The 13,939-nt window shown below is 37.1% G+C and overlaps 1 protein-coding gene across 1 annotated transcript in view; it reads right to left on the bottom strand.

Annotated features, from left to right (window-relative positions):
- OPN3 (opsin 3) overlaps positions 1 to 13,939 on the bottom strand; it is a 54,277-nt gene that overhangs the window by 8,588 nt on the left and 31,750 nt on the right. Inside the window, 1 exon segment of the mRNA XM_024740466.1 lies at positions 7,879 to 8,198. Coding sequence (XP_024596234.1) covers positions 7,879 to 8,198 — 320 coding nt within the window.

Raw genomic sequence — 13,939 nt, 5'->3', positions numbered from 1 at the left:
TAAAAAATCATTTTTATTGGTTTGTTCTGTTTCCTTGCTTCATTCTTCAGTTGGCACACTGCTTTGGTTTTGTTTTTAGGTTATGTGTTTCTGTTAGCTTTAATCCTAATTGTTTGATTTCATTTTTGAGCTCTTCTATTTGTCTGGTTGTTTTCTTGCTTTCTGTTTTATTTGGCTCTGTGTTTGCTTCTTTTACATGTGTGCGTTTCCTTGTCTCTGTTTTTGTTTATTTGATTTTGTTTTTACCATTTCTCGGGGGTTTTGTTTGTCTTTTTTTTCTTTAATTTTGCATTTTATTTTTTTATATTTCTATTTCTACGTTGCCTTTCTGTTGTTCTGTCTTCTTTCCCCTTTTAATTTCTTTTTATTTTTTAATCATTTTTGTTGGTTTGTTTTCTTTCTTTGCTTCATTCTTCAGTTGGCACTCTGCTTTGCTTCTGTGTTTTGGTTTTGTGTTTTTGTCAGCTTTCTTCTTAATTGCTCCATTTTGTGCTTGGGTTCTTTTGTTTGTCTGCTTGTTCTCTTGCTTTTTGATTTGTTTGGTTCTGTTTTTGTTTCTTTTGCATGTGTTCGTGTTTCCTTGTTTCTGTTTGTTTTATTTTACTTTTCACCATTTGTCTGGGGTTTTGTTAGTCTTTTAAATTACCTTTATTGTCAGGACGAGTGACTTGTGGGATCTTGGTCCCTTGACCAGATGTCAGGCCTCAGGCTCTAGGGTGGGAGCACCAAGTCCAGGATGCTGGACCGCTAGAGAATTCCTGGTCCCAGGGAAGATTAATTACCAAGAGCTCTCACAGAGACCTCTATCTGAATCCAAGACTCAGCTCCAACCAACTGCCAGCAGCTTCCAGCAATGGACATCTCACACCAAACAACAAACAAGACAGGAACACAAGGCCACCCATCATCACACAGACTACCTAAAGTCATACTAAGCTCATAGACACACCAAAAACACATCACCTGACATGGCCCTGCTCATCAGAGGAAAAAGACTCAACTCCACCCATCAGAACATAGGCACCAATCCCTCCCATCAGGAAGCCTGCACAAGACAATGGACCAACCCCACTACCAAGGGCAGAGAACTGAAGCAAGAGGAACTACTTACAACCCTGCAGTCTAGGGAAAGGAGACCTTAAATACTGTAAATTAAACAAAATGAGGAGACAGAGAAATATCTTACAGGTAAAGGAGCACGATAAAAACCCACAAGACCAAATGAATGAAGAGGAAATAGGCAAACTACCTGAAAAAGAATTCAGAGTGATGATAGTAAAGATGATCCAAAATCTCAGAAATAGAATAGAGAAAATACAAGAAACGTTTAAAAAGGAACTAGAAGAACTAAAGAGCAAACAAACAGTAATGAACAACACAATAACTATAATTTAAAATACTCTAGAATGAATCAATGGCAGAATAACTGAGGCAGAACAACAGATAAGTGAGATGGAAGATAAAATGGTAGAAATAACTGCCACAGAGCAGAATAAAGGAAAAAGAATGAAAAGAATGGAGGACAGTCTCAGAGACCTCTAGGACAACATTAAGTGTGCCAACATTATAGGTGTCCCAGAAGAAGAAAAAAAGAAAGGGTCTGAGAAAATATTCCAAGAGATTAGAGTTGAAAACTTCCCCAACGTGGGAAAGGAAGTAGTTAATCAAGTCCAGGAAGCAGAGAGTCCCATACAAGATAAATCCAAGGAGAAACATGCTGAAACACATATTAATCAAACTAACAAAAATTAAACACAAAGAAAAAATATTAAAAGCAGCAAGGGAAAAGCAACAAATAACATAGAAAGGTATCCCCATAAGGTTAACAGCTGATCTTTCAGAAGAAATTCAACAGGTCAGAAGGGAGTGGCAAGATATATTTAAAGTGGTGAAAGGGAAAAACCTACAACCAAGATTACTTTACCCAGCAAGAATCTCATTCAGATTACTCAGACATAGAAAGGAATGAAATTGGGTCATTTGTAGAGACATGGATGGATCTAGAGATTGTAATACAGGGTGATGTAAGTCAGAAAGAGAAAAACAAATATTGTATATTAATGCATATATGTGGAACCTAGAAAATGTTACAGATGAACCAGTGTGCAAGGCAGAAATAGACACAGATAGAAAACAAATGTATGGACACCAAGCAGGGAAAGTGGTGGGGGTGGGGGGAGTAGGATGAACTGGGAGATAGGGATTGACATATATACAATAATATGTATAAAATAGATAACAAATAAGAACCTGATGTATAATAAGTAAATAAAATAAAATTCAAAATAAAATGAATCTCAGATTCTACAGAGAAATCAAAAGCTTTAAGGAAAAGCAAAAGTTCAGAGAATTCAGCACCACCAAACCAGCTGTACAACAAATGCTAAAGGAACTTCTCTAGGCAGGAAACACAAGAGAAGGAAAAGACTTACAAAAACAAACCCCAAACAATTAAGAAAATGGTAATCGGAACATACATATCAATAATTACCTTAAATGTAAATGGATTAAATGCCCCAACCAAAAGACACAGACTGGCTGAATGGATACAAAAACAGGACTTGTATATAGGCTGTCTACAAGAAACCCACTTCAGACCTAGGGACACATACAGTCTGAAAGTGAGGGATGGAAAAATACATTCCATGCAAATGCAAATCAAAAGAAAGCTGAAGGGCTTCCCTGGTGGTGCAGTGGTTGAGAGTCCACCTGCCGTTGCAGGGGACATGGGTTCGTGCCCTGGTCTGGGAAGATCCCACATGCCATGGAGTGGCTGGGCCCATGAGCCATGGCCGCTGGGCCTGCATGTCTGGAGCATGTGCTCCACAATGGGAGAGGCCACAATAGTGAGAGGTCCACATACAGCAAAAAAAAAAAAAAAAAGAAAGCTGAAGTATCAAGACTTGTATCAGACAAAATAGACTTTAAAATAAAGATTATTACAAGAGACAAGGAAAGACACTATATAATGATCAAGGGATCAATCTATGAAGTAGATATAACAATTGTAAATATCTATGCATCCAATATAGGAGCACCTCAATACATAAGGCAAATGCTAACAGCCATAAAAGGGAAAATCAACAGTAACACAATAATACTAGGCAGCTTTAACATCCCACCTACACCAATGGACATATCATCCAAACACAAAATAAATAAGGAAACACAAGCTTTAAATGACACAATAGACCAGATGGACTTAATTGATATTTATAGGACATTCCATCCAAAACTAACAGAATACAGCCTCTACTCAAGTGCACATGGAACATTCTCCAGGAGACATCATATCTTGGGTCAAAAATGAAGCCTCAGTAAATTTAAGAAAATTGAAATCATATCAAGCATCTTTTCCAACCGCAGTACTGTGAGACTAGATGTCTATTACAGGAAAAAAAAAAAACCTGTAAAAAATACAAGCACACGGAGGTTAAACAATATGCTACTAAACAACCAAGAGATGACTGAGGAAATCAAAAGATACCTAGAAACAAATGACAATGAAAACATGACGACCCAAACCCTATAGGATGCAGCAAAAGCAGTTCTAAGAGGGAAGTTTATAGCAATACAATGCTACCTCAAGAAACAAGAAAAATCTCAAATAAAAAAACCTTACCTTACACCTAAAGGAATTAGAGAAAGAAGAACAAAACAAAACAAAACAACAAAATTAGCAAAAAGAAAGAAATCATAAAGATCAGATCAAAATTAAATGAAAAAGAAATGAAGGAAACAATAGTAAATCTGGTTCTTTGAGAAGATAAACAAAATTGATAAACCATTAGCCAGACTCAATGGGAAAAAAAGGGAGAAGACTCAAATAAACAGAATTAGAAGTGAAAAAGGAAAAGTAATGACTGACACCACAGAAATACAAAGGATCATGAGAGACTACTACAAGTAACTATATGCCAATAAAATGGACAACCTGGAAGAAATGGATAAATTCTTAGAAATGTACAACCTCCCAAGACTGAACCAGGAAGAAATAGAAAATATGTATATACCAATCACAAGTACTGAAATTGAAATTGTAATTTAAAATTCTCCATCAAACAAAAGCCCAGGACCAGATGGCTTCACAGGTGAATTCTATCAAGCATTTAGAGAACAGCTAACACCTATCCTTCTCAAACTCTTCCAAAATATAGCAGAGAGAGGAACACTCCCAAATTCATTTTATGAGGCCACCTTCACTCTGATACCAAAACCAGACAAAGATGTCACAAAGAAAGAAAATTACAGGCTAATAACACTGATGAACATAGTTGCAAAAATCCTGAATAAAATGCTAGCAAACAAAATCCAACAGCACGTTAAAGGGATCATGCACCATGATCAAATGGGGTTTATCCCAGGAATGCAAGCATTCTTCAATATATGCAAAGCAGTCAATGTGATACACTATATTAACAAACTGAAGGATAAAAAACTTATGGTAATCTCAATAGATGCAGAAAAAGGTTTTGACAAAATTCACCACCCATTTATGATAAAAAACTTTCCAGAAAGTGGGCATAGAGGGAACCTACCTCAATATAATAAAAGCCATATATGACAAACCCACAGCCAACATCATTCTCAATGGTGAAAAACTGAAAGGATTTCCTCTAAGGTCAGGAACAAGACAAGGGTGCCCACTCTCACCACTGTTATTCAACAGAGTTTTCAAAGTTTTAGCCACAGCAATCAGAGAAGAAAAAGAAATAAAAGGAATACAAATTGGAAAAGAAGTAAAACTGTCACTGTTTACAGATGACATGATACTATACATAGAGAATCCTAAAGATGCCACCAGAAAACTGCTAGAGCTAATCAATGAATTTGGTAAAGTTGCAGCATACAAAATTAATGCACACACATCTCTTTCATTCCTATACACTAATAATGAAAGACCAGAAAGATAAATTAAACACTCCCATTTACCACTGCAACAAAAAGAATAAAATACCTAGGAATAAACCTACCTAAGGAGGTAAAAGACCTGTACTCAGAAAACTATAAGAAACAGATGAAAGAAACCAAAGATGACACAAACAGATGGAGAAATATACCATATTCTTGGATTGGAAGAATCAATATTGTGCAAATAACTAAACTATGCAAAGCAATCTACAGATTCAATGCAATCTCTATCAAATTACCAATGGCATTTTTTACAGAACTAGAACAAAAATCTTAAATTTTGCATGGAGACACAAAAGACCCCAAATAGCCAAAGAAATATTGAGGGGAAAAAAAAAATGGAGCTGGAGGAATCAGAGTCCCTGACTTCAGACTATATGACAAAGCTACAGCAATCAAGACAATATGGTACTGGCACAAAAACAGAAATATATAGATCAATGGAGCAGGATAGAAAGCCCAGAGATAAATCTATGCATGTATGGTCACCTTATCTTTGACAAAGGAGGCAAGAATATACAATGGAGAAAAGACAGGCTGTTCAACACGTGGGGGCTGGGAAAACTGGACAGCTACATGTAAAAGAATGAAATTAGAACACTTCTTAATACCATACAAAAATAAACTCAAAGTGGATTAAAGATCTAAATGTAAGACCAGACACTATAAAACTCTTAGAGGAAAACATAGGCACAATACTCTATGACATGAATCATAACACGATCTTTTTTGACCTACCTCCTAGAGTAATGGAAATAAAATAAACAAATGAGACCTAATGAAACTTTAAAGCTTTTGCACAGCAAAGAAAACTATAAACGATGAAAAGACAACCCTCAGAGTGGGAGAAAATATTTGCAAATGAAGCAACTGACAAGGGATTAATCTCCAAAATCCACAAGCACCTCATTCAGCTCAATATCAAAAGAACAAACAACCAAATCCAAAAATGGGTGGAAAACCTAAATAGACATTTCTCCAAAGAAGACATACAGATTGCTAACAAACACATGAAAAGATGCTCAACATCACTGATCATTAGAGAAATGCAAATCAAAACCACAATGAGGTAACACCTCACACTGGTCAGAATAGTCATCATCAAAAAATCTACAAACAATAAATGCTGGAGAGGGTGTGGAGAAAAGGGAACCCTCCTGTACTGTTGGTGAGAATGTAAGTTGGTGCAGCCACTATGGAGGACAGTATAGTGGTTCCTTAAAAAACTAAAAATAGAACTACCATATGACTCAGCAATCCCACTACTGGGCATATACCCTGAGAAAACCATAATTCAAAGAGTCATGTACCACAATGTTCATTGTAGCACTATTTACAATAGCCAGGACATGGAAGCAACCTAAATGTCCATTGACAGATGATTGGATAAAGAAGATGTGGCACAGACAATGGAATATTACTCAGCCATAAAAAGGAACAAAATTGAGTTATTTGTAATGAGGTGGATGGACCTAGAGTCTGTCATACAGAGTGAAGTAAGTCAGAAAGAGAAAAACACTGTATGCTAATTCACATACATGGAATCTAAAAAATTCATACTGATGAACCTAGTGGCAGGACAGGAATAAAGATGCAGATATAGAGAATGGACTTGAGGACACGGCAGGGAAGAGGAAGCTGGGATGAAGTGAGAGAGTAGCATTGACATATATACACTACCAAATGTACAATGGATGGCTAGTGGGAAGCTGTTGCATAGCACAAGGAGATTAGCTCAGTGCTTTGTGACCACCTAGAGGGGTGGAATAGCGATGGGGGGAGGGAGGTGCAAGAGGGAGGGGATATGGGGATATATGTATATGTATAGCTGATTCACCTTGTTTGTTGTACTGTGGAAACTAACACAACATTGTAAAGCAATTATACTCCAATAAAGATATTAAAAAAAAAAAAGAATGAGTAGGTACCTAGAAGTTTGTATAAAGGGAGGCAGAGAGTTAAGGAATTTCTTGGTAATTGCTTTATTTTGCCAAACAAACAAGAAGCATGACAGTTTGATAAGAATAAGGGGGGGGGAGGATAGTAGGGCAAGAGAGTAAAATGAGAATTGAGGATTTGTAATAGCAACTGCATAGAGAGTGGACCATCTAGGGATCCAAAGTTTGCTAGACACTGCTAAGAGGACATCTCACTGCTTGCTGAATGTGGGTGCTGGGAATCCAATGTGGTTTTTCTTCAACTTATTGTAGTTTGACTACAGTCATGCAGAAAACAAAGAGTTGGATTGAACAAGGGATTTGATTTTTTTCAAAATGAATGTGCATAAAAAATGTTGGAACATGAAAGTTGAGGATAATGGGGCATGATTTAAAATAATGCATGTGGCTAAGTGATTTAAAAGAGGTGAAAGCTAGAGGGGGTTGGCAGAGTGAGCAAGAGACTGGAGAATTTTGATGAGAGAAAAGAGTAGGAAGAAGCAGTGAGTAAGGAAAATGTACATGGTTGAAGTTAGAAACTGGAATATGAAGTGTGCCCCAGTCTGTTACTTCAGACGCCTTCTTGCTAGCACCTAACAGGAAACCTGCTGTGGTCAGTTCTTGTCCTTTATGACTCAAAACTGATTTCCAGACAAAATATCTGTACCATTCTCTAGTAGGTATATGTGACTATTGGATGAATAAAGTTATGGGAAGTGTGGAATTCCCTTTATTAGAGTTCTTAAATTCTAAGAATGCTTGAAGATATAGGGTTTTTTTTTTTTGGTTGTTATTGATTTTGTCTGCTCAGAACTCCTTTCCTTCCTTTTTCTAGTTTAAAGAGTGACGAAGGGAAAGTAAATGCCATTCCTCATTGATCTTGTCAGAGAGTGACTCACAGTGCAAAATTTTATCAAGTGGGACGTCCCCTAGAGCTGTATCAGCTGTGGGGAAGAGTATGATTTTCTTTCACAGAAAATTTTCTACCCTGCACAATTTGGAGGAGGGGCATTCATATTCTTCAACTCACTTTTCGAATGGAATACAAAATATGGCCATAGCAATGGGCAATGACACCCACAGGTACCACCATGCAGTCAAGAAATAAGAAAAGCACAAAGGAGGAGTCGCTGATGTCCTTGGATTTCCAACCCACAGCACAGCCTAGTACATGCACACCCAGGATGTACCTATGCCAGCCCAGGAGAGGTGACCCTGACTTCACCAGTGAGTATAGCCAGATGTACGTAATGGCCCTCCAGGCCCAGGAAAAACTGATCACTCTGTTATGGATCATGCCAATATAACGTTCACAGGCCAGTGTAGTTAAGGTGATAATGGAAAAAATACCTGCAAGAAGAGAAAGTGGGACAGCATAGCACGGCACTGTGGGGTTGTGGGAGAAGACAGGCAGAACAGAGCAATACATTCTCCGCTGGCAATACCTTACAGAGTATCTGGAACCAACAAGGTGCTCTAAAAGCCAAAATATCTTAATAGAGATAACGTCTCACAGCCCCCAGGAAACTCAGTTGGAAACATATTTACTCATAAAAGAAAATGTGGAATGGAAAATGGCATGTGAGTTATAGCAGGACAAAAATAAAAGCTCTAAAATCAGCTCTAGCCCAATGGTACAGCTGTTGTGTTAAATTTTCTGCCAAAGGGAAACTGGAGCATTTCAAGAAGAGTCACTAAAAAAAAAGTCTCTTTTGGTTTTGACTTCTCTCAGGTATCTGACTCAGCTATAGAGATAAAGTCAAAGTGGGTTCCACAAGTGTGAACTGACCAAAGTGATGGTAAAATTATACAAGAGCTGTCCTAACCTACCTACTAGCAGCGTCAGCCTATGAACTTTCACATGCAAGACTGCTGACAGAGATGGAAGTCTTCTGTGCTCCTGTGTCTTCATCTATACTTTTATTTTACAACAAATAGGCTTTAACAAGATTATTCATTTATTTCTCTGCCTCTCCCGAGAGAGCAATTTATTCACTCAATAATTTATATATTTCATATATTAATTTGCTTATTCATTAACCGCATGTGTCAATCACGGTGCTAGAAAATTGACGTGAAGTGGTGAGTGAAACAAGGTTTTGTGGAACTTATTACAGTCCAGTGGGTAAAAGAGAAGAGATAATAACAAACCAAAAAGCAAAACAAGTAAATTAGTGAAGTGCTATGAAGGGACGAGATGGTGCAGAGATAGAGAATAATGTGAGGTGAGGCAGGAGAGGGCATAAAGGGAAATGTGGACAGGGTGTCAGGAAAAACCTCATTGTGCTCAGAGCTGAAATAGGGAGCCAATATTGTGATGTCAGAACACAGGAGTTTACTGAATTTTCCCTTCTTATTTAGTTCAAAGCAATAAGGAATTTAAAAAATATAATATAGTTTTTGACCATAACTGTGTCTTAGCAAGCACAATGGGCTTCAAGTCCTGAATTCAGTAGCTATTATTCAGTACCATGACCTGTTAGTACAGACCTAGAGAGAGCAAGCCTTGCATTCCTCAGGCCCTCCCAATAGCACGGGTATATATAAGTAGCAGGCTTAGTCACACTGACTTAGTCTTGGACGGTGACCCATTTGAACTGACCTAAACTACATCCCTTTGTTGCAAAATATATGTCAGCCTCTTTTTTTTCACTAGCGAATTTCAATCCTGAGTCCAAATTACTTTCTATATTCTAATTGATTCCCAGATCACACCCCAGGAGGATGAAAATGCATGGATAATCTTACAACTATGTTACATGTACTTTTAAACTGATGTTAAGCCTAATTCTCTATTCCAGGTGACACTGTGGGCAGGAAAGGGGAAGGCGACTGTTGCAAACTGGGCATCAGTTATGAGTCAAGCCCCATGGTAATCACTCTATGTATGGTATTCCTTTGTTTTGGAAAAAGAGGTCCGTGGCTCCAAAGGGTAAGAGATAGTGGAGACAATTTTGAGAACCCAGGACTGACTTCAGAACTCGATTTTGTTGTTACACAGCCTATTGCACTACAGGGCAACTTCTATTACCCTACAACTTCTATACGGCTAGTGTGATGTCCCTGCTCCCCCATAAAGCTGCGAATTGATCATGTATGTATTAAGTGCCTCTTACTCTGCTGAGTAGGTCTTATAGGAGAAATCAGAGACATGTGGTCCCTACCTTCAAAGGGACTACAATATGCTTATAAAGCCAAGACTAACTCATATGCAACATTTAAGGGCAATGTAAGATGGGCAATGTAAGATGATACGTAATCATATGTTAAGTTTTTGTGCAACAACAAACCAGAAAAATGAAATCCCACTGGATTGTTTTTTGGGGATGGCTTCATGAAGAGGTAAAAGTTAAGTTGGATCTGAAAAGATGGACTAGGTCTTAAGAAACAAAAAGTATCAGGGAGGGCATTTCTGACTGGAAGGAGAACTTCTACAAAGGTAAAGCAATCCTTTTTGAATTCGTGAAAGAACCTCTAAGACTCCAGACATGTGGGGAGGTAGAAATGTTAGTCGTTACCAGGCTTGTACACATCTGACCATGCCTTTTGTGGCTTCCCGTGGTTCACAACAGAGGTCTTCAATCTTTTTTCTAGTGTTTTTCCTAATAGAATTTTGAGAAATTATGTATACTCTCACATTTTTAAAGAGATATATTTAAATTTGTTTTACCTTAAATTTAAAGAGTCATGCAATGTAAATATAATTTTAATAGGGAAGAACGTTTTGTATTCTATTGCAAGTTAATCTCTAAAGGGATATTGCCTATAAGCTTAAACAATACATAATGACCCATCTCTGGGAACACTGACTCCCCAGTAATGAGCATTAAACTAAATTAACTTTGTTTAGCTCACAGGAAACATCCTGACTAGGCCTACCTGTGAATGACTGTAGGAAGAAATTAACACATCCCCTCCAGAGGCTGACTGGAACCAGGAAAGGTTTGACTTTACTCCTTCCCCTTTTAGTATAAAAGAAGCCTGAATTCTAACTCAGGCAAGATGGTTCTTTGGGACACAAGTCCACCATCTTCTCAGTCTTCTGGCTTTCAAATAAAGTCACTATTTCTTGTCCCAACAACTCATCTCTCAATTTACTGGTCTGTTGTACGGTGAGCACTATGAGCTTGGACTCAGTAACATAAACATTGAAAAATATATTACTTTACTCTTTAAATATATCCAATGATTCATAAATGTTAGTAATTCCATAAACATATTTGTATCTATATTTGCATATAGATACTTACATGTCTATACACAAAAACCCACACATGTAGATGATCAATCATTTAAACTCATATTTCCCTTCTGCTTTTCCCCTAAAAATTTTTTATAGCAGTTTATTTATTTTAATTTTATTTTTTTTATACAGCAGGTTCTTACTAGTTATCTATTTTATACATGCTAGAGTATATATGTCAATCCCAATCTGCCAATTCACCCCACCACCACCACTCCCCACCCCACTTTCCCCCCTTGGTGTCCTTATATTTGTTCTCTACATCTGTGTCTGTATTTCTGCCTTGCAAACAGGTTCATCTGTACTATTTTTCTAGATTCCACATATATGCGTTAATATACCATATTAGTTTTTCTCTTTCTGACTTTCTTCACTCTGTATGACAGTCTCTAGGTCCATCCACATCTCTACAAATGACCCATTTTCAATTATTTTTATGGCTGAGTAATATTCCATTGTAAATATGTACCAAATCTTCTTTATCCATTCATCTGTCGATGGACATTTAGGTTGTTTCCATGACCTGGCTATTATAAATGGTGCTGCAATGAACAATGGGGTGCATGTGTCTTTTTGAATTATGGTTTTTACTGGATATATGCACAGCAGTGGGATTATTGGGTCATATGTTAATTCTATTTTTAGTTTTTTAAGGGACCTCCATACTGTTCTCCATAGTGGCTGTATCAATTTACATTCCCACCAACAGTGCAACAGGGTTCCCTTTTCTCCATACCCTCTCCAGCATTTGTTGTTTGTAGATTTTCTGATAATGCCCATTCTAACCAGTGTGAGGTGATACCCCATTGTAGTTTTGATTTGCATTTCTCTAATAATTAGTGATGTTGAGCATCTTTTCATGTGCCTCATGGCCATCTGTATGTACTCTTTGGAGAAATGTCTATTTAGGTCTTTTGCCCATTTTTTGATTGGGTTGTTTGGTTTTTTGATATTGAGCTGCATGGGCTGTTTATATATTTTAGAGATTAATCCTTTGTCCATTTATTCATTTGCAAATATTTTTTTCCCATTCTGAGGGTTGTCTTTTCATCTTGTTTATAGTTTCCTTTGCTGTGCAAAATCCTTTAAGTTTCATTAGGTCCAAATTTTTATTTTTGTTTTTATTTCCATTACTCTAGGAGGTGGGTCAAAAATGATCTTACTGTGATTTATGTCAAAAAGTGTTCTTCCTATGTCTTCCTCTAAGAGTTTTATAGTGTCTGATCTTCCATTTAGGTCTCTAAGCCATTTTGAGTTTATTTTTGTGTATGGTGTTAGGGAGTGTTCTAATTTCATTCTTTTACATGTAGCTGTCCAGTTTACCCATCACCACTTATTGAAGAGCCTGTCTTTTCTCCATTGTATATCCTTGCCTCCTTTGTCATAGATTAGTTGACCATAGGTGTGAGTTTATCTCTGGGCTTTCTATCCTGTTCCATTGATCTATATTTCTGTTTTTGTGCCAGTACCATATTGTCTTGATTACTGTAGCTTTGTAGTATAGTCTGAAGTCAGGGACTCTGATTCCTCCAGCTCCGTTTCTTTCCCTCAAGATTGCTGTGGCTATTCGGGGTCTTTTGTATCTCCATACAAATTTTAAGATTTTTTTGTTCTAGCTCTGTAAAAAATGCCATTAGTAATTTGATAAGGATTGCACTGAATCTGCAGATTGCTTTGGGTAGTATAGTCATTTTCACAATACTGATTCCTCCGATGCAAGAACATAGTATATCTCTCCATCTGTTTGTGTCATCTTTGATTTCTTTAATCAGTGTCTCATAGTTTTCTGAGTACGGGTCTTTTGCCTCCTTAGGTAGGTTTATTCCTAGGTATTTTATTCTTTTTGTTGCAATGGTGAATGGGATTGTTCCCTTAATTTGTCTTTCTGATCTTTCATTATTAGTTTATAGGAATGAAAGAGATTTATGTGCATTAATTTTGTGTCCTGCAACCTTACCAAATTCATTGATTAGCTCTAGCAGTTTTCTAGTGGCATATTTTGGATTATCTATGTATAGTATCATGTCATCTGCAAACAGTGAAAGTTATACTTTTTCTTTTCGAATTTGTATTCTTTTATTTCTTTTTCTTCTCTGATTGCTGTGGCTAAAACTTCCAAAACTATGCTGAATAATAGTGGCAAGAGTGGACATCCTTGTCTTCTTCCTCATTTTAGAGGAAATCTTTTCAGTTTTTCGCTACTGAGAATGATGTTTGCTGTGGGTTTGTCATGGCCTTTATTATGTTGAGGTGGGTTACCTCTATGCCCACTTTCTGGAGAATTTTTATCATAAATCAGTGTTGATTTTATCAAAACCCTTTTCTGCATCTATTGAGATGATCATATGGTTTTTATTCTTCAATTTGTTAATATGGTGTATCACATTGATTGATTTCTGTGTATTGAAGAATCCTTGCATACCTGGCTAAATCCCACTGATCATGGTATTTGAGCCTTTTAATGTGTTGTTGGATTCTGTCTGCTAATATTTTGTTGAGGATTTTTGCATCTATATTCATCAGTGATATTGGTCTGTAATTTTCTTTTTTGTAATATCTTTGTTAGGTTTTGGTATCAGGATGATGGTGGTCTTGCAGAATGAGTTTGGGAGCATTCCTTCCTCTGAAATTTTTTGGAAGAGTTTGGGAAGGATGTGTATTAGCTCTTCTCTAAATGTTTGATAGAATTCACCTGTGAAGCCATCTGGTCCTGGACTTTTGTTTGTTGGAAGATTTTTAATCCCAGTTTCAATTTCATTACTTGCGATTGGTCTGTTCATATTGTCTATTTCTTCCTGGTTCCGTCTTGGAAGGTTATACCTTTCTAAGAGTTTGTCCATTTCTTCCT

Source organism: Neophocaena asiaeorientalis, unplaced genomic scaffold (assembly GCF_003031525.2).
Source record: "Neophocaena asiaeorientalis asiaeorientalis breed wild unplaced genomic scaffold, Neophocaena_asiaeorientalis_V1.1 scaffold291, whole genome shotgun sequence".
Classification (NCBI taxonomy): Eukaryota; Metazoa; Chordata; class Mammalia; order Artiodactyla; family Phocoenidae; genus Neophocaena; species Neophocaena asiaeorientalis.
The sequence above is the reverse complement of the archived record's forward strand: the minus strand, read 5'-3'. Positions and strand labels throughout refer to the sequence as shown.